The sequence below is a fragment of the Nerophis lumbriciformis genome, linkage group LG11, assembly GCF_033978685.3.
Source record: "Nerophis lumbriciformis linkage group LG11, RoL_Nlum_v2.1, whole genome shotgun sequence".
Lineage (NCBI taxonomy): Eukaryota > Metazoa > Chordata > Actinopteri > Syngnathiformes > Syngnathidae > Nerophis > Nerophis lumbriciformis.
In genome coordinates this window covers 50,985,449-51,006,631 of record NC_084558.2, presented here as the reverse complement: position 1 = coordinate 51,006,631, position 21,183 = coordinate 50,985,449, and the positions used below count along the sequence as shown (strand labels likewise).

General features: G+C 36.0%; 1 protein-coding gene across 1 annotated transcript in view; it reads right to left on the bottom strand.

Annotated features, from left to right (window-relative positions):
• Positions 1–3,265: 3,265 nt before the first annotated feature.
• bcl7a (BAF chromatin remodeling complex subunit BCL7A) overlaps positions 3,266–21,183 on the bottom strand; it is a 32,911-nt gene continuing 14,993 nt past the window's right edge. Inside the window, exons 2-6 of the mRNA XM_072914170.1 lie at positions 15,147–15,228; positions 14,979–15,075; positions 14,767–14,913; positions 4,316–4,407; positions 3,266–4,231 (exon numbers count right to left, since the gene is read on the bottom strand). Coding sequence (XP_072770271.1) covers positions 4,163–4,231; positions 4,316–4,407; positions 14,767–14,913; positions 14,979–15,075; positions 15,147–15,228 — 487 coding nt within the window. The 3' untranslated portion in view covers positions 3,266–4,162. The remainder of the gene's footprint in view (positions 4,232–4,315; positions 4,408–14,766; positions 14,914–14,978; positions 15,076–15,146; positions 15,229–21,183) is intronic.

Here is a 21,183-nt window from a genome sequence, read left to right as displayed (position 1 = left end):
TGGAAAGTGAATGAGGTATTTGCTAATCCATCTTGCTGGCCAGCGTGTGTGTGTGTGTGTGTGTGTGTGTGTGTGTGTGTGTGTGTGTGTGTGTGTGTGAGTGCCACACTTGTGCCTCGCCGCCAGTTCACACAACTAACTCCTCCTAGCGTCCACTAGCATCCAGCCTGGAAGACGCTTTTATCCCTCGGTACCTTTCATACAGGACGTAGAAATACACATTGACCGACCATCACTTTGCCGCCGCTGTCCTGGCTTTTTGCTATTCCCTTTCACACAGGCGGCTTCTTGTTTGCGATAAAACCTCAGGTGGAAAATAGCCGGATTTAATTCTTACCCCCCCTTCCTGCATCGGTGCCGTTCATACAGAACAGGGACACAGTAAGTAACAAGCTTTTTGCATCTTTTTTTTTTTCTCATTGTGCAAAGGAGCTTACCATGGCAGAAAATAGCCAGGTCGACGCCGCCCTCTAGTTTGTATCGGTAGCGCTAACCCATTATAGCGACATGGAAAAATTGAGTAATAATGTATTTGCATTTTATCCGGCCGGCTTTTATCCACCTTTGCCTTTCACACAGGACCTAGCAATTGCATAAAATAAATGTTGGTCGACATGTGGTGCAATGGAGAAAACATTTTTCAAACAGCGACAATCACTTTCAACACAACAGTTTGTGATGAATAAATGTTGGGTGTTACACTTGCCGCCCCTGTTCTGGCTTTTTGTCATTCCCTTTCACACAGATTACTTTCTTGCTTCTGATAAAACCTGTGAAACGCGGAAAATAGCCAGGTTGAATTCTTACCACCCTTCCTGCATCGGTGCCATTCATACAGAACAGAGAACCAAAGGAAAAATGATGTGAAAATGCGTTGTGTGAAAGGAGCTCTTCACCCTGGGCCAAAAAATAGCCAGGTCGATTCCCCCCTCCATTTTGTATCAGTGCCGCTTACACAGAAAAATGGAGTAATAATACCAGCTTTTATAAACCGCATAAAGGAAGCTGTCATAGTACCTCAAATAGCAAAATATTGCACGTGGGTGACATTCACACAGAAAAAACACAGCCTCCAAACGACGAAATATTGCTGATGATGTTGTCCTGTCACCCCTAATAAGTGAGCAACATAACTATGTCATGTGTGAAAGGGGCTGATCCATTCTACCTCCATAAAAGTTGGTCAATTGCCAGTTCTTTGTCAGAACATGGAGGCTTGGGTGGGAATTTGCCAGGTGGACTTGTTCTGTGTGAAAGTAGCTACTTGCTCCAGGTGGACTTGCGCTGTGTGAAAGGAGCTACTTGCTCGGGTAAACTTACTGTGTAAAAGGAGCTACTAGCTCCGGTTGGGCTTGTTCTTTGTAAAAGGAGCTACTTGACCTGGGTGGACTTACTGTGTAGAAGGGGCTACTTACTCTGTGTGAAATGAGCTACTTTCTTGGGTGGACTTGTTCTGTGTAAAAGGAGCTACTTGCGCCGGTTGGGCTTGTTCTGTGAAAAAGGAGCTACTTGCTCCGGGTAGACTTGCTCTGTGTAAAAGGAGCTACTTGTTCCGGTTGGACTTGCTCTGTGTAAAAGGAGCTAATTTCTCAGGTGGACTTATTCTGTGTGAAAGGAGCTACTTTCTCGGATGGACTTATTCTGTGTGAAAGGAGCTACTTTCTCGGGTAGACTTATTTTGTTTAAAAGGAGCTATTTTCTCGGGTGGACTTATTCTGTGTGAAAGCAGCTACTTTATCGGGTGGACTTATTCTGTGTGAAAGGAGCTACTTTCTCGGGTGGACTTATTCTGTGTGAAAGGAGCTAATTTCTCAGGTAGACTTATTTTGTTTAAAAGGAGCTACTTTCTCGGGTGGACTTATTCTGTGTGAAAGGAGCTACTTTATTGGGTGGACTTATTCTGTGTGAAAGGAGCTACTTTTTTTAGGTGGACTTATTCTGTGTGAAAGGAGCTACTTTCTCGGGTGGACTTATTCTGTGTGAAAGGAGCTACATTCTCGGGTGGACTTACTTTGTGTGAAAGGAGCTACTTTCTCGGGTAGACTTATTTTGTTTAAAAGGAGCTACTTTCACGGGTCAACTTATTCTGCGTGAAAGGAGCTACTTTCTCGGGTCGACTTATTCTGTGTGAAAGGAGCTACTTTCTCAGGTGGACTTATTCTATGTGAAAGGAGCTACTTTCTCGGGTAGACTTATTCTGTGTGAAAGGAGCTACTCTCGGGTAGACTTATTCTGTTTAAAAGGAGCTACTTTCTCGGGTGGACTTATTCTGTGTGAAAGGAGCTACTTTCTCGGGTAGACTTATTTTGTTTAAAAGGAGCTACTTTCTTGGGTGGACTTATCCTGTGTGAAAGGAGCTACTTTATCGGGTGGACTTATTCTGTGTGAAAGGAGCTACTTTTTTTTAGGTGGACTTATTCTGTGTGAAAGGAGCTCCTTTCTCGGGTGGACTTATTCTGTGTGAAAGGAGCTACTTTCTCGGGTGGACTTATTCTGTGTGAAAGGAGCTACTTTCTCGGGTGGACTTATTCTGTGTGAAAGGAGCTACTTTCTCGGGTGGACTTGTTCTGTGTGAAAGGAGCTACTTTCTCGGGTGGACTTATTCTGTGTAAAAGGAGCTACTTTCTCGGGTGGACTTATTCTGTGTAAAAGGAGCTACTTTCTCGGGTAGACTTATTCTGTGTGAAAGGAGCTACTCTCGGGTAGACTTATTTTGTTTAAAAGGAGCTATTTTCTCGGGTGGACTTATTCTGTGTGAAAGGAGCTACTTTTTTAGGTGGACTTATTCCGTGTGAAAGGAGCTACTTTTTTAGGTGGACTTATTCTGTGTGAAAGGAGCTACTTTCTCGGATAGACTTATTTTGTTTAAAAGGAGCTACTTTCTCGGGTGGACTTATTCTGTGTAAAAGGAGCTACTTTCTCGGGTCGACTTATTCTGTGTGAAAGGAGCTACTTTCTCAGGTGGACTTACTCTGTGTGAAAGGAGCTACTTTCTCAGGTGGACTTATTCTGTGTGAAAGGAGCTACTTTATTGGGTGGACATATTCTGTGTGAAAGGAGCTACTCTTTTTAGGTGGACTTATTTTGTTTAAAAGGAGCTACTTTCTCGGGTGGACTTATTTTGTTTAAAAGGAGCTACTTTATCGGGTCGACTTATTCTGCGTGAAAGGAGCTACTTTCTCGGGTGGACTTATTCTGTGTGAAAGGAGCTACTTTCTCAGGTGGACTTATTCTGTGTAAAAGGAGCCACTTTCTCGGGTGGACTTATTCTGTGTAAAAGGAGCCACTTTCTCGGGTCGACTTATTCTGCGTGAAAGGAGCTACTTTCTCGGGTGGACTTATTCTGTGTGAAAGGAGCTACTTTCTCAGGTGGACTTATTCTGTGTAAAAGGAGCCACTTTCTCGGGTGGACTTATTCTGTGTAAAAGGAGCCACTTTCTCGGGTGGACTTAATCTGTGTGAAAGGAGCTACTTTCTCGGGTGGACTTATTCTGTGTAAAAGGAGCTACTTTCTCGGGTGGACTTATTCTGTGTGAAAGGAGCTACTTTCTCGGGTGGACTTATTCTGTGTGAAAGGAGCTACTTTCTCGGGTGGACTTATTCTGTGTGAAAGGAGCTACTTTCTCGGGTAGACTTATTCTGTGTGAAAGGAGCTACTCTCGGGTAGACTTATTCTGTGTAAAAGGAGCCACTTTCTCGGGTGGACTTGTTCTGTGTGAAAGGAGCTACCTGCTTCCAGGCTCGATGCTAAGCTAAAGGACAGCCGTGCTAAAGCTACGACGACTGACGGCTTTAAGGCAAACACCAAAGCTAAAGGATGGCAGCAAAAAAGCCAGCAAGGCACCTTCTTCGTCCGTGGAAGGAGAGAAGAAGCTTCCGTCTAAAGTGTGATCCATGGTGACAAACATGGTAACAGTGCATCGACCCTCCTGAGAAAAACTTCCTAAACACGTAAAAAAAGAAAGAATATCGGTCTAAGGGGAGCATCGACGCCCCTTCCCTCAAAACAAATTCCTAAAGCGGATACCCGGGCGCCGCCCTTCTGGTCAGACGTGGAAGGAAGCACGTTTGGCGAGGCGGACAATGGAGGATCCATCTTTAGTGGAGGAGTACCGTCCCTTTTGGACAGAAGGGGGCGTGAGTGAGTCCAGAAGCCCGAACTTTAACTCTCGTCAAAGTCCGGACACTCCACTTTGCTCTTCTTGGTGGGCGGGGCCTCTTCATCCACGTCCTGCCACACAGACAACTAACTTGTTTCCCCCCAAAGGACAAATATGCCATGGAAACAGGAGTAGAGAACATTCATTGTTTGTACCTGACTGGCTTTGCTGTCCGAGGCGTCTTTCTCTCCTTCTCGCTTGACGCTTTGCGCTCGATCGGGAACTTCCGACGACGACGCGTTCTTACCTGAGACGCCAAACGCAAAGCAATCAACAACACAATCATCTGGTGTTACCACATTTACCCTTTTTTGTGGAAAAAGTTCAAATTTGAAATAAAATGGCAATGCTAAAAAATTTTTTAGGAAAAGGGTCCTATAGTAATGTTACAATAATGACGTCATTTTTCAGGACAAGTCATGTTACAATAACAAACATTTTCAAGGAAATATCGTTTTTTTGTGTGGAAAACGTTCGCATTTTTGATAAATTCCGATGCTAAGAATTTTTTCTAAAGAAAAAAAGTCCCGAGAGTAACATTACTTTTTAAAATAATATTACTATAATAATGTAATTTTACAAGGCAAGTCATGTTACGAGTATAATGAAATTTTTCAAGAGGGGAATACCGTTTTTTGTGGAAAAAGTAAACGTTTTCGATAAAATGGCTATGCTAAGAATTGATTTCCGGAAAAAGGTCCTATGAGTAACGTGACTTTTTAAAGTAATGTTACAATAATAACGTCATTTGTCAAGGCAAGTCACGTTACGAAAAGAATGAAAATTTTTAAGAGGGGAATACCGTTTTTTTGCGGAAAAAGTTCTAATTTTTGATAAAATGGCAATGCTAAGAATTTTTTTAGGAAAAAGGTCCTATGAGTAACGTGACTTTTTAAAGTAATGTTACAATAATAACGCCATTTTACAAAGTAAGTCATGTTACGAGACTACATTTTTTTTTCAAAAGGGGAATACCATTTTTTTGTAAAAAAGTTAAAATTTTCAATAAAATGCCAATGCTAAGAATTTTTTATTAGAAGAAAGGTCCTATGAGTAACTCGACTTTTTAAAGTAACGTTACAATAATAACGTAATTTTACAAGGCAAGTCATCTTACGAGAAGAATGAACATTTTCAAGAGGGGAATACCGTTTTTTTGTGGGGAAAAGTTAAAATTTTCGATTAAACGGCAATGCTAAGAATTTTTTTAGGAAAAAGGTTCTATAAGTAACGTGACTTTTTAAAGTAATATTACAATAATAACGTAATTTTACAAGGCAAGTCATCTTACGAGAGTAATAAAATTTAAAAAAGGGAAATACTGTTTTTTTTGTGAAAAAGTTAAAATTTTCAATAAAATGGCAATGCTAAGAATTTTTTATTAGAAGAAAGGTCCTATGAGTAACTTGACTTTTTAAAGTAATGTTACGATAATAACGTAATTTTACAAGGCAAGTCATGTAACGAGAATACCATTTTTTTCCAAAAGGGGAATACCGTTTTTTTGTGGAAAAAGTTAAAATTTTTGATAAACTGGCAATGCTAAGAATTATTTTTAGGAAAAAGGTCCTATGAGTAACGTGACTTTTTAAAGTAATGTTACAATAATAACGTAATTTTACAAGGCAAGTCATGTTACGAGAATAATATTTTTTAAAAGAGGAATACCGTTTTTTTGTGAAAAAGTTAAAATTTCCTATAAAATGGCAATGCTAAGAATTTTTTTAAGGAAAAAGGTCCTATGACTAACGTGATTTTTTTTAAGTAATGTTACAATAATAACGTCATTTTTCAGGACAAGTCATGTTACGAGAATAACAAACATTTTCAGGGAAATACCGTTTTTTGTGTGGAAAACGTTCGCATTTTTGATAAATTTCGATGCTAAAAAATTTTTCTAAAGAAAAAAAGTCCCGAGAGTAACATTACTTTTTAAAATAATGTTACTATAATAATGTAATTTTACAAGGCAAGTCATCTTACGAGAAGAATGAAAATTTTCAAGAGGGGAATACCGTTTTTTGTGGAAAAAGTAAACGTTTTCGATAAAATGGCTATGCTAAGAATTGTTTTCCGGAAAAAGGTCCTATGAGTAACGTGACTTTTTAAAGTAATGTTACAATAATAACGTCATTTGTCAAGGCAAGTCACGTTACGAAAAGAATGAAAATTTTTAAGAGGGGAATACCGTTTTTTGTGGAAAAAGTTCACATTTTCGATTAAATGCCAATGCTAAGAATTTTTTTAGGAAAAAGATCCTATGAGTTACGTGACTTTTTAAAGTAATGTTACAATAATAACGCCATTTTACAAAGTAAGTCATGTTACGAGACTACATTTTTTTTTCAAAAGGGGAATACCATTTTTTTGTGAAAAAGTTAAAAGTTTCAATAAAATGCCAATACTAAGAATTTTTTATTAGAAGAAAGGTCCTATGAGTAACTCGACTTTTTAAAGTAACGTTACAATAATAACGTAATTTTACAAGGCAAGTCATCTTACGAGAAGAATGAACATTTTCAAGAGGGGAATACCGTTTTTTGTGGGAAAAGTTCAAATTTTCGATTAAACGGCAATGCTAAGAATTTTTTTAGGAAAAAGGTTCTAAAAGTAACGTGACTTTTTAAAGTAATATTACAATAATAACGTAATTTTACAAGGCAAGTCATCTTACGAGAATAATAAAAATTTTAAAAAGGGAATACTGTTTTTTTTGTGAAAAAGTTAAAATTTTCAATAAAATGGCAATGCTAAGAATTTTTTATTAGAAGAAAGGTCCTATGAGTAACTCGACTTTTTAAAGTAATGTTACGATAATAACGTAATTTTACAAGGCAAGACATGTTACGAGAATAATTAAAAAAATTAAAAGGGGAATACTGTTTTTTGTGAAAAAGTTAAAATTTTCAATAAAATGGTAATGCTAAGAATTTTTTATTAGAAGAAAGGTCCTATGAGTAACTTGACTTTTTAAAGTAATGTTACAATAATAACGTAATTTTACAAGGCAAGTCATGTAACGAGAATACACATTTTTTTCAAAAGGGGAATACCGTTTTTTTGTGGAAAAAGTTACAATTTTTGATAAACTGGCAATGCTAAGAATTATTTTTAGGAAAAAGGTCCTATGAGTAACGTGACTTTTTAAAGTAATGTTACAATAATAACGTAATTTTACAAGGCAAGTCATGTTACGAGAATAATAAAATTTTTTAAAAGAGGAATACCGTTTTTTTGTGAAAAAGTTAAAATTTCCTATAAAATGGCAATGCTAAGAATTTTTTTAGGAAAAAGGTCCTATGACTAACGTGATTTTTTTTTAAGTAATGTTACAATAATAACGTCATTTTTCAGGACAAGTCATGTTACGAGAATAACAAACATTTTCAGGGAAATACCGTTTTTTGTGTGGAAAACGTTCGCATTTTTGATAAATTTCGATGCTAAAAAATTTTTCTAAAGAAAAACAGTCCCGAGAGTAACATTACTTTTTAAAATAATATTACAATAATAATGTAATTTTACAAGGCAAGTCATGTTACGAGTATAATGAAATTTTTCAAGAGGGGAATACCGTTTTTTGTGGAAAAAGTAAACGTTTTCGATAAAATGGCTATGCTAAGAATTGTTTTCCGGAAAAAGGTCCTATGAGTAACGTGACTTTTTAAAGTAATGTTACAATAATAACGTCATTTGTCAAGGCAAGTCACGTTACGAAAAGAATGAACATTTTTAAGAGGGGAATACCGTTTTTTGTGGAAAAAGTTCACATTTTCGATTAAATGCCAATGCTAAGAATTTTTTTAGGAAAAAGATCCTATGAGTTACGTGACTTTTTAAAGTAATGTTACAATAATAACGCCATTTTACAAAGTAAGTCATGTTACGAGACTACATTTTTTTTTCAAAAGGGGAATACCATTTTTTTGTGAAAAAGTTAAAATTTTCAATAAAATGCCAATGCTAAGAATTTTTTATTAGAAGAAAGGTTCTAAAAGTAACGTGACTTTTTAAAGTAATATTACAATAACGTAATTTTACAAGGCAAGTCATCTTACGAGAAGAATGAACATTTTCAAGAGGGGAATACCGTTTTTTGTGGGAAAAGTTCAAATTTTCGATTAAATGGCAATGCTAAGAATTTTTTTAAGAAAAAGGTCCTATGAGTAACGTGACTTTTTAAAGTAATATTACAATAATAATGTAATTTTACAAGGCAAGTCATCTTACGAGAGTAATAAAATTTAAAAAAGGGGAATACTGTTTTTTTTGTGAAAAAGTTAAAATTTTCAATAAAATGGCAATGCTAAGAATTTTTTATTAGAAGAAAGGTCCTATGAGTAACTTGACTTTTTAAAGTAATGTTACAATAATAACGTAATTTTACAAGGCAAGTCATGTAACGAGAATACCATTTTTTTTCAAAAGGGGAATACCGTTTTTTTGTGGAAAAAGTTAAAATTTTTGATAAACTGGCAATGCTAAGAATTATTTTTAGGAAAAAGGTCCTATGAGTAACGTGACTTTTTAAAGTAATGTTACAATAATAACGTAATTTTACAAGGCAAGTCATGTTACGAGAATAATAAAAAATTTTAAAAGAGGAATACTGTTTTTTTGTGAAAAAGTAAAAATTTCCTATAAAATGGCAATGCTAAGCATTTTTTTAAGGAAAAAGGTCCTATGACTAACGTGATTTTTTTTAAGTAATGTTACAATAATAACGTCATTTTTCAGGACAAGTCATGTTACGAGAATAACAAACATTTTCAGGGAAATACCGTTTTTTGTGTGGAAAACGTTCGCATTTTTGATAAATTTCGATGCTAAGAATTTTTTCTAAAGAAAAAAAGTCCCGAGAGTAACATTACTTTTTAAAATAATATTACTATAATAATGTAATTTTACAAGGCAAGTCATGTTACGAGTATAATGAAATTTTTCAAGAGGGGAATACCGTTTTTTGTGGAAAAAGTAAACGTTTTCGATAAAATGGCTATGCTAAGAATTGATTTCCGGAAAAAGGTCCTATCAGTAACGTGACTTTTTAAAGTAATGTTACAATAATAACGTCATTTGTCAAGGCAAGTCACGTTACGAAAAGAATGAACATTTTTAAGAGGGGAATACCGTTTTTTTGCGGAAAAAGTTCTAATTTTTGATAAAATGGCAATGCTAAGAATTTTTGTAGGAAAAAGATCCTATGAGTAACGTGATTTTTTAAAGTAATGTTACAATAATAACGCCATTTTACAAAGTAAGTCATGTTACGAGAATACATTTTTTTTTCAAAAGGGGAATACCATTTTTTTGTGAAAAAGTTAAAAGTTTCAATAAAATGCCAATGCTAAGAATTTTTTATTAGAAGAAAGGTCCTATGAGTAACTCGACTTTTTAAAGTAACGTTACAATAATAACGTAATTTTACAAGGCAAGTCACGTAACGAGAAGAATGAACATTTTCAAGAGAGGAATACCGTTTTTTGCGGAAAAAGTTCACATTTTCGATTAAACGGCAATGCTAAGAATTTTTTTACGAAAAGGTTCTATAAGTAACGTGACTTTTTAAAGTAATATTACAATAATAACGTAATTTTACAAGGCAAGTCATCTTACGAGAATAATAAAAATGTTAAAAAGGGGAATACTGTTTTTTTTTGTGAAAAAGTTAAAATTTTCAATAAAATGGCAATGCTAAGAATTTTTTATTGGAAGAAAGGTCCTATGAGTAACTCGACTTTTTAAAGTAATGTTACAATAATAACGTAATTTTACAAGGCAAGTCATCTTACGAGAAGAATGAACATTTTCAAGAGAGGAATACCGTTTTTTGTGGGAAAAGTTCAAATTTTCGATAAAATGGCAATGCTAAGAATTTTTTTAGGAAAAAGATCCTATGAGTAACGTGATTTTTTAAAGTAATGTTACAATAATAACGCCATTTTACAAAGTAAGTCATGTTACGAGAATAAATTTTTTTTTCAAAAGGGGAATACCATTTTTTGGTGAAAAAGTTAAAAGTTTCAATAAAATGCCAATACTAAGAATTTTTTATTAGAAGAAAGGTCCTATGAGTAACTCGACTTTTTAAAGTAACGTTACAATAATAACGTAATTTTACAAGGCAAGTCATCTTACGAGAAGAATGAACATTTTCAAGAGGGGAATACCGTTTTTTGTGGAAAAAGTAAACGTTTTCGATAAAATGGCTATGCTAAGAATTGTTTTCCGGAAAAAGGTCCTATCAGTAACGTGACTTTTTAAAGTAATGTTACAATAATAACGTCATTTGTCAAGGCAAGTCACGTTACGAAAAGAATGAACATTTTTAAGAGGGGAATACCGTTTTTTTGCGGAAAAAGTTCTAATTTTTGATAAAATGGCAATGCTAAGAATTTTTGTAGGAAAAAGATCCTATGAGTAACGTGATTTTTTAAAGTAATGTTACAATAATAACGCCATTTTACAAAGTAAGTCATGTTACGAGAATACATTTTTTTTTCAAAAGGGGAATACCATTTTTTTGTGAAAAAGTTAAAAGTTTCAATAAAATGCCAATGCTAAGAATTTTTTATTAGAAGAAAGGTCCTATGAGTAACTCGACTTTTTAAAGTAACGTTACAATAATAACGTAATTTTACAAGGCAAGTCACGTAACGAGAAGAATGAACATTTTCAAGAGAGGAATACCGTTTTTTGCGGAAAAAGTTCACATTTTCGATTAAACGGCAATGCTAAGAATTTTTTTACGAAAAGGTTCTATAAGTAACGTGACTTTTTAAAGTAATATTACAATAATAACGTAATTTTACAAGGCAAGTCATCTTACGAGAATAATAAAAATGTTAAAAAGGGGAATACTGTTTTTTTTTGTGAAAAAGTTAAAATTTTCAATAAAATGGCAATGCTAAGAATTTTTTATTGGAAGAAAGGTCCTATGAGTAACTCGACTTTTTAAAGTAATGTTACAATAATAACGTAATTTTACAAGGCAAGTCATCTTACGAGAAGAATGAACATTTTCAAGAGAGGAATACCGTTTTTTGTGGGAAAAGTTCAAATTTTCGATAAAATGGCAATGCTAAGAATTTTTTTAGGAAAAAGATCCTATGAGTAACGTGATTTTTTAAAGTAATGTTACAATAATAACGCCATTTTACAAAGTAAGTCATGTTACGAGAATACATTTTTTTTTCAAAAGGGGAATACCATTTTTTGGTGAAAAAGTTAAAAGTTTCAATAAAATGCCAATACTAAGAATTTTTTATTAGAAGAAAGGTCCTATGAGTAACTCGACTTTTTAAAGTAACGTTACAATAATAACGTAATTTTACAAGGCAAGTCATCTTACGAGAAGAATGAACATTTTCAAGAGGGGAATACCGTTTTTTGTGGAAAAAGTAAACGTTTTCGATAAAATGGCTATGCTAAGAATTGTTTTCCGGAAAAAGGTCCTATCAGTAACGTGACTTTTTAAAGTAATGTTACAATAATAACGTCATTTGTCAAGGCAAGTCACGTTACGAAAAGAATGAACATTTTTAAGAGGGGAATACCGTTTTTTTGCGGAAAAAGTTCTAATTTTTGATAAAATGGCAATGCTAAGAATTTTTTTAGGAAAAAGATCCTATGAGTAACGTGATTTTTTAAAGTAATGTTACAATAATAACGTCATTTTACAAAGTAAGTCATGTTACGAGAATACTTTTTTTTTTCAAAAGGGGAATACCATTTTTTTGTGAAAAAGTTAAAATTTTCAATAAAATGCCAATGCTAAGAATTTTTTATTAGAAGAAAGGTCCTATGAGTAACTCGACTTTTTAAAGTAACGTTACAATAATAACGTAATTTTACAAGGCAAGTCATCTTACGAGAAGAATTAACATTTTCAAGAGGGGAATACCGTTTTTTGTGGGAAAAGTTGAAATTTTCGATTAAATGGCAATGCTAAGAATTTTTTTAAGAAAAAGGTCCTATGAGTAACGTGACTTTTTAAAGTAATATTACAATAATAATGTAATTTTACAAGGCAAGTCATCTTACGAGAGTAATAAAATTTAAAAAAGGGGAATACTGTTTTTTTTGTGAAAAAGTTAAAATTTTCAATAAAATGGCAATGCTAAGAATTTTTTATTAGAAGAAAGGTCCGAAGAGTAACTCGACTTTTTAAAGTAATGTTACGATAATAACGTAATTTTACAAGGCAAGTCATGTAACGAGAATACCATTTTTTTCCAAAAGGGGAATACCGTTTTTTTGTGGAAAAAGTTAAAATTTTTGATAAACTGGCAATGCTAAGAATTATTTTTAGGAAAAAGGTCCTATGAGTAACGTGACTTTTTAAAGTAATGTTACAATAATAACGTAATTTTACAAGGCAAGTCATGTTACGAGAATAATAACATTTTTTAAAAGAGGAATACCGTTTTTTTGTGAAAAAGTTAAAATTTCCTATAAAATGGCAATGCTAAGAATTTTTTTTAGGAAAAAGGTCCTATGACTAACGTGATTTTTTTTAAGTAATGTTACAATAATAACGTCATTTTTCAGGACAAGTCATGTTACGAGAATAACAAACATTTTCAGGGAAATACCGTTTTTTGTCTGGAAAACGTTCGCATTTTTGATGAATGTCAATGCTAAGAATTTTTTTAAAGAAAAAAAGTCCCATGAGTAACATTACTTTTTAAAGTAATATTACTATAATAATGTAATTTTACAAGGCAAGTCATCTTTCGAGAAGAATGAAAATTTTCAAGAGGGGAATACCGTTTTTTGTGGAAAAAGTAAACGTTTTCGATAAAATGGCTATGCTAAGAATTGTTTTCCGGAAAAAGGTCCTATCAGTAACGTGACTTTTTAAAGTAATGTTACAATAATAACGTCATTTGTCAAGGCAAGTCACGTTACGAAAAGAATGAACATTTTTAAGAGGGGAATACCGTTTTTTTGCGGAAAAAGTTCTAATTTTTGATAAAATGGCAATGCTAAGAATTTTTTTAGGAAAAAGATCCTATGAGTTACGTGACTTTTTAAAGTAATGTTACAATAATAACGCCATTTTACAAAGTAAGTCATGTTACGAGAATACATTTTTTTCCAAAAGGGGAATACCATTTTTTTGTGAAAAAGTCAAAAGTTTCAATAAAATGCCAATACTAAGAATTTTTTATTAGAAGAAAGGTCCTATGAGTAACTCGACTTTTTAAAGTAACGTTACAATAATAACGTAATTTTACAAGGCAAGTCATCTTACGAGAAGAATGAACATTTTCAAGAGGGGAATACCGTTTTTTTGTGGGGAAAAGTTCAAATTTTCGATTAAACGGCAATGCTAAGAATTTTTTTAGGAAAAAGGTTCTATAAGTAACGTGACTTTTTAAAGTAATATTACAATAATAACGTAATTTTACAAGGCAAGTCATCTTACGAGAGTAATAAAATTTAAAAAAGGGAAATACTGTTTTTTTTGTGAAAAAGTTAAAAATTTCAATAAAATGGTAATGCTAATAATTTTTTATTAGAAGAAAGGTCCTATGAGTAACTTGACTTTTTAAAGTAATGTTACAAGGCAAGTCATGTAACGAGAATACAAATTTTTTTCAAAAGGGGAATGAATACCGTTTTTTTGTGGAAAAAGTTACAATTTTTGATAAACTGGCAATGCTAAGAATTATTTTTAGGAAAAAGGTCCTATGAGTAACGTGACTTTTTAAAGTAATGTTACAATAATAACGTAATTTTACAAGGCAAGTCATGTTACGAGAATAGTATTTTTTTTTTAAAGGAATACCGTTTTTTTGTGAAAAAATTTTCTATAAAATGGCAATGCTAAGAATTTTTTTAAGGAAAAAGGTCCTATGACTAACGTGATTTTTTTTAAGTAATGTTACAATAATAACGTCATTTTTCAGGACAAGTCATGTTACGAGAATAACAAACATTTTCAGGGAAATACCGTTTTTTTGTCTGGAAAACGTTCGCATTTTTGATAAATTTCAATGCTAAGAATTTTTTTAAAGAAAAAAAGTCCCATGAGTAACATTACTTTTTAAAGTAATATTACAATAATAATGTAAATCTACAAGACACATATTGTTACGAGAATAACGTAATTTTTCAGGGGAATACCCTTTTTTGTGGAACACTTGAACATTTTTGATAAAATGATGAGTAACGTGATTTTTTTTTAAAGTAATGTTACAATAATAACGTCATCTTTTCGAGAATAAAGTCGTAAACTAGCGAGGATCGAAGATATTTTCATGCAAAGACAACGTTCGTAACCATCTTCTGGGGCGGCAAAGCTCAGTTGGAAGAGTGGCCGTGCCAGCAACTTGAGGGTTCCAGGTTCGATCCCCGCTTTTCGCCATTCTAGTCACTGCCGTTGTGTCCTTGGGCAAGACACTTTACCCACCTGCTCCCAGTGCCACCCACACTGCTTTAAATGGAACTTAGATATTGGCTTTCACTATGTAAAGCGCTTTGAGTCACTAGAGAAAAGCGCTATATAAATATAATTCACTTTGAGAATAAAGTCGGAACGTTACATTGACGCTAGTTACAGTTCGCTGTCCAAAAACTAGGACCACAGTTTGTGTCCCACCTCTCTTGGCGTCAGAACTCTGCTCAGTCTTGGCCTCGTTTTCGCGGTGAGACGCCGTAGTGGACTCCGGTGCCGGACTGGTGCTACAGCTGGTTTCCTGTTTGACGGGTGACGAGTCGGCGATGGAGCTCTGGTTGCTGTTGTCATCTGGAAACGCGAACAGAACCGGGATCGGAATTGTTCTAGAGCAAATGTTGTGTTCTGGTTCTCACCGTGCATGTCCATCATCCCGGGGGACGAACTGTTCTCTGGAGTGGTCAACTCAGAGCCGTATTTCTCATCCTTGCCCTTCTTCTTGTTCTTGTTTTTCTTCACAGGACAAAAGTACTTTTTCAACTTAGTTAGCTCATTTCGGCGCCGCACGGAGAACGGTTACTCACGTCGTCCGATTTGGGCTCCGTCACTGGAACCCACTTGTAGATACGAAGGGACGTGTCCCCGACAGTCACCCATTTCTTCTCCCTGGACAGGAAGTGACATTGTTGATATTAAAAGTCAAACAGGAAGTGGCATCATTAGCGTTATTACCGTATTTTCCGCACCATTAGCCGCACCTAAAAACCACAAATTTACTCAAAAGCTGACAGTGCGGCTTTTAACCCGGTGCGCTTTATATATGGATAAATATTAAGATTCATTTTCATAAAGTTTCGTTCTCGCAACTTCGGTAAACAGCCGCCATCTTTTTTCCCGGTAGAGCAGGAAGCGCTTCTTCTTCTACGCAAGCAACCGCCAAGGTAAGCACCCGCCCCCATAGAACAGGAAGCGCTTCTTCTTGTACTGTAAGCAACCACCCGCCCCCGGAAGAAGAAGAGCGCGGTGCATGCTGGGATACGTGACGTTTCATTTCCATTTGTGTGTTTATGTAAAGACCCCAAAATGGCTCCTATTAAGTGTGTTGTCTGTCTAATTATAAATAATGCAGACGAGGCGTGTTAACTGAGTTCTCAACGTTTACTCACAGCGTGCTCATAACCACATTCTAACTGCCAGCATACAACAACGCTTCTCAGGGCTACCGCGCATGCTCGTCACTATCGTTGCATGCTGGGTAGTGTAGTTGTTATATTTGCTAGCTCATAACATCACATTGAGAGACACGCTTACGCGCTTAATTCAATACTCGCCGTCATTCCGGGTGGATTGACAAAAGACCTCCAGCCGCTAGATATTGGTGTCAACAGGGCATTCGAAGCTAGACTGCTAACTGCGTGGGAACAGTGGATGACGAAGCGCGCGGTGCATGCTGGGATATGTGACGTTTCATTTCCATTTGTGTGTTTATGTAAAGACCCCAAAATGGCTCCTATTAAGTGTGTTGTCTGTCTAATTATAAATAATGCAGACGAGGCGTGTTAACTGAGTTCTCAACGTTTACTCACAGCGTGCTCATAACCACATTCTAACTGCCAGCATACAACAACGCTTCTCAGGGCTACCGCGCATGCTCGTAACTATCGTTGCATGCTGGGTAGTGTAGTTGTTATATTTGCTAGCTCATAACATCACATTAAGAGACACGCTTACGCGCTTAATTCAATACTCGCCGTCATTCCGGGTGGATTGACAAAAGACCTCCAGCCGCTAGATATTGGTGTCAACAGGGCATTCGAAGCTAGACTGCTAACTGCGTGGGAACAATGGATGACAGAAGGCGAACACACATTCACTAAGACGGAGGCAGCGCCAGACGACGCCAACATCTGCCAGTGGATCGTAAATGCCTGGGCAGATATTTCGGTCACAACTGTGGTCCGAGCTTTCCGGAAGGCAGGATTCACAGAACTGCTGGATAACAGTGACACTGACTCCGATGACTTCGACGAGACGGAACCGTCCATTTTGGATCTCACATTTGCCCAACTTTTCACTTCGGACACCGAAGACGAAGGATTTACGAATGAAGAATAACTTCAGAAAGTGAGCGCTATGTTTATTTTGTGTGTTGTGACATTAACGTTCGAGCAACATTATGTTGCTATTGCTCTGCACTATTTTGAATTTTACTATGTTTGTGATTGCACATTTGCGTACATTTTGGGAGTGAACAGAGTTGTTAGAACGCTGGTTTTTAATATATTATTAAAGTTTGACTGAACTATCTGACTGTTTTTTTGACATTCCCTTTAGCGCAGCGTAGGCGCGGCTTATAGTCCGGGGCGGCTTATTGGTGGACAAAGTTATGAAATATGCTATTCATTGAAGGTGCGGCTAATAATCCGGTGCGCCTTATAGTGCGGAAAATACGGTAAACGGGAGGTTATATTTAGTTGCATTAACATTTCTGATGGAACATTTTCAGTGGTGTTTGTTTAGAGATCCCTAGTGGCATTGCATAGTGATTTCTCCACATTCTCTGAACCTTTTGATGATATTACGGAGCGTAGATGGTGAAATCCCTAAATTCCTTGCAATAGCTGGAATTGAAATGTTGTTCTTAAACAATTTGCTCAGGCATTTGTTGACAAAGTGGTGACCCTCGCCCCGTCCTTGTTTGGGAATGACTGAGCATTTCATGGAAGCTGCTTTTATACCCAATCACGGCACCCACCTGTTTCCAATGAGCCCGTTCACCTGTGGGATGTTCCAAATAAGTCTTTGATGAGCATTCCTCAACTTTATCAGTCTTTTTTGCCACTTGTGCCAGCTTTTTTGAAAAATGTTACAGGCATCAAACTCCAAATGAGCTAATATTTGCAAAAAATAACAAAAGTTTTCCAGTTTGAACGTTAAATATCTTGTCTTTGCAGTCTATTCAATTGAATATAAGTTGAAATGGGTTAGCAAATCATTGTATTCTGTTTTTATTTACCATTTACATACCTGCCAACTTTTGAAATCAGAAAAACCTAGAAGCCAGGGCAGGCCCGGCCCTAACCAATCTGGCGCCCTAGGCAAGATTTTAGGTGGCGCCCCCCCACATCGGCAGTGAAGTGTATATACTCACAAGAAACCGAATAGCTTTGTCTTTGACCTTTTTTTTACTTAAAGAAAGCAAATTAACAATCAGAATAGTTAACAAGATAAAAAAAATATGAATAAATAAATTAATGCAAAAAATAAAATATGAATATATGAAATACAATATTTTTTACATACATATTGCTTAATTAACATTAATGATGTGCACTTTAACAACTAGGCTTACAACTATACCTAATATATAAAGGGGTGGAAAAGTGACTATTACCTGCAGGGCAAACATTAGCTAACCAGAAGGCAATAACACCTGCTTAAAAGATCTAATACAAATGTCCCTGAGGAATGTAAGGTGGGAGTACTGTAATTACCTAACGTTACATTATTATTTTCCATAACAATTTAGCCCCCTCCACAATATTAACCCGACGTTAAAACAGAACTAGCTACTTATTGATTAGCAATTGCCGAATCATGTAACATTGGCTTAATGCTAAAAAGCCAGGTTACTATCACATTCTGTAACAGACAAATAATTTCATGTAGGCTAACGTTACCTACCTGCTAACTGTCTTTTCTCGTTTCTCCTCTTCTTTTCTCTTTTTTCTTCCCTGGGCACCTGAAAGTTTTGGCCGTTTTGACATCTTGTGTTGATTTTTTGATGTGGTGATGTCCAAAAAGAGTCATGGTACGGGAAGGGAGGGGGCGCACCGTGCGGGGGGGGGGGCGTAATATTGTAACAAATAATATTTCTATTATATAGGCTTTACTTTGCATTTTAATTAACGTGGGATTATTTTTTGTATTTAGAAATAATAGTACCAACTTTTTTTTTTTTTTTCTCCAACATTTGTGGCACTGGCGTGGCGCCCCCTGATGGACGGCGCCCTTAGCATTTGCCTATACGGCCTATGCCACGGGCCGGCCCTGAGCCAGGGTCCAGGGGCCGCAGGCCCCGGTAGGTCCAGGACAAAGTCCTGGTGGGGGGTTCAGGGTTCGACCCCCCGACGCAAAATGATTATTAGCATTCAGACAGGTTAAAATGTTGCTAAAACCATCACTTTTCTATCAGTCACAGTGACTTTTCAAAACAAAAATATTACAGTAAAAATCATATGGGTTGATTGACATGTTTATTCTGTAAGCTAACTTCAATAGTTTGACATTATTTTGACAGTTAATGCCAGTTATCCTGTCAACCTTTCACAAGACTTCAATTTGTTAATTGAAAGTATAAACACTTTTTACAGTAAACAAATGGTAAAACAGTACTAAACAATTCCATTAAAAAAAATAATTGGTGTCATTATTAACTTTCTGTCCAAGCTTGTATAATCTACTGCCTTGTTCAATTGTCAAAAATATTCTGTGCCTAAAATTCACATTTCTATCACAATTATCATACTGTAAACATGGTAAGCTAACTTCATTAAAATTAATAGTCCTGTCAATAGCATGGAATTACAATTCAAATGTAGTTTTCTTGTAAGCCTTTCAAAAGAATTCAAAATATGAAAAATGAATGAAAATTAATTTAAGCCATCAGACACTTGAAAAGTGGCACATCACATCTCTAATGTAATCATTTGAACTTTTCAACAGAAATAGCACTGCAAAAATATTAAGGACATACTTCTGTATTTTGGTAGTTATGCTGTCAACATTTAACAAGATTTCTTCAACTTGGACTTGAAAGCATAAATAGTATAAACACTTTTAACAGTATAACAGTACTAAACAATTCCAATAGATAACATTGGTGTCATTACCTTTTTGTGGCTAAAATCCAAATTTATTCTATCAGATTGATCATACTGCAAAAATGATATGGTAACTTTATGATAAGTTTACTTTATTAAAATGTAATTCAATAGCATCATAGAATTAAGAAGTACCGTATTTTCCGCACTATAAGGCGCACCTAAAAACCACACATTTTCTCAAAAGCTGACAGTGCGCCTTATAACCCGGTGCGCTTTATTACGATTCATTTTCATAAAGTTTCGATCTCGCAACTTCGGTAAACAGCCGCCATCTTTTTTCCCGGTAGAACAGGAAGCGCTTCTTCTTCTACGCAAGCAACCGCCAAGGAAAGCACCCGCCCCCATAGAACAGGAAGCGCTTCTTCTTCTACTGTAAGCAACCACCCGCCCCCGGAAGAAGAAGAAAAAACGCGCGGATATCACCGTACGTTTCATTTCCTGTTTACATCTGTAAAGACCACAAAATGGCTCCTACTAAGCGACAAGGATCCGGTTCATAAAAAGACGCAATCTCTCCATCCGCACACGGATTACTACCGTATTTCACAGCAACTGATATTCCTGTGAACCGCACTGTGGAACGGGAGCACGTACGGTGAATATTCGCACCACAGGGAATGAGAAGTCATCCTTCACTGTGGTTCTAGCTTGCCATGCTAACTTCCACCCATGGTGATATTCAAAAGGAAGACCTTGCCAAAAGAGACCTTTCCAGCCGGCGTCATCATAAAAGCTAACTCGAAGGGATGGATGGATGAAGAAAAGATGAGCGAGTGGTTAAGGGAAGTTTACGCGAAGAGGCCGGGTGGCTTTTTTCACACAGCTCCGAAGGCGAACACACCTTCACTAAGACGGGCAGACAGCGCCGGACGACATACGCCAACATTTGCCAGTGGATCGTAAATGCCTGGGCAGATATTTCGGTCACAACTGTGGTCCGAGCTTTCCGGAAGGCAGGATTCACAGAACTACTGGACAACAACAGCGACACTGACTCCGATGACTTCGACGAGACGGAACCGGCCATTTTGGATCCCACGCTTGCGCAACTTTTCAATTCGGACACCGAAGACGAAGAATTCGAAGGATTTACGAATGAAGAATAACTTCAGAAGGTGAGCGCTATGTTTATTTTGTGTGTTGTGACATTAACGTTCGAGCAACATTATGTTGCTATTGCTCTACACCATTTTGAATTTTACTATGTTTGTGATTGCACATTTGCGTACATTTTGGGACAGAGTTGTTAGAACGCTGGTTTTCAATATATTATTAAAGTTTGACTGAACTATCTGACTGTTTTTTTGACATTCCCTTTAGCGCAGCGTAGGCGCGGCTTATAATCCGGGGCGGCTTATTGGTGGACAAAGTTATGAAATATGTAATTCATTGAAGGTGCGGCTAATAATCCGGTGCGCCTTATAGTGCGGAAAATACGGTAATATAATAGTATGATAGTTATATGTTACTTGTTTTGAACATGTTATCGTTATCACAAATAAAAAGATACTGTACACAGAAATTATTTTTGATTTGATTTATTTTTTATGTAATAAAAGATTTACTTAAAATTGTATGTTTTGTGAGTTTTTTTATGCTACGAACTGGCGATGTAAACCGAAGGAGACATTTCCGTAATGAAAGCTGCAACACCCTTTTTAGATCCCATCATCACTGCAGCGTTATCGGCAGCAAAGCAAACCAAATTCTGCCAAGGAATTTCGTTTGAGTCTAT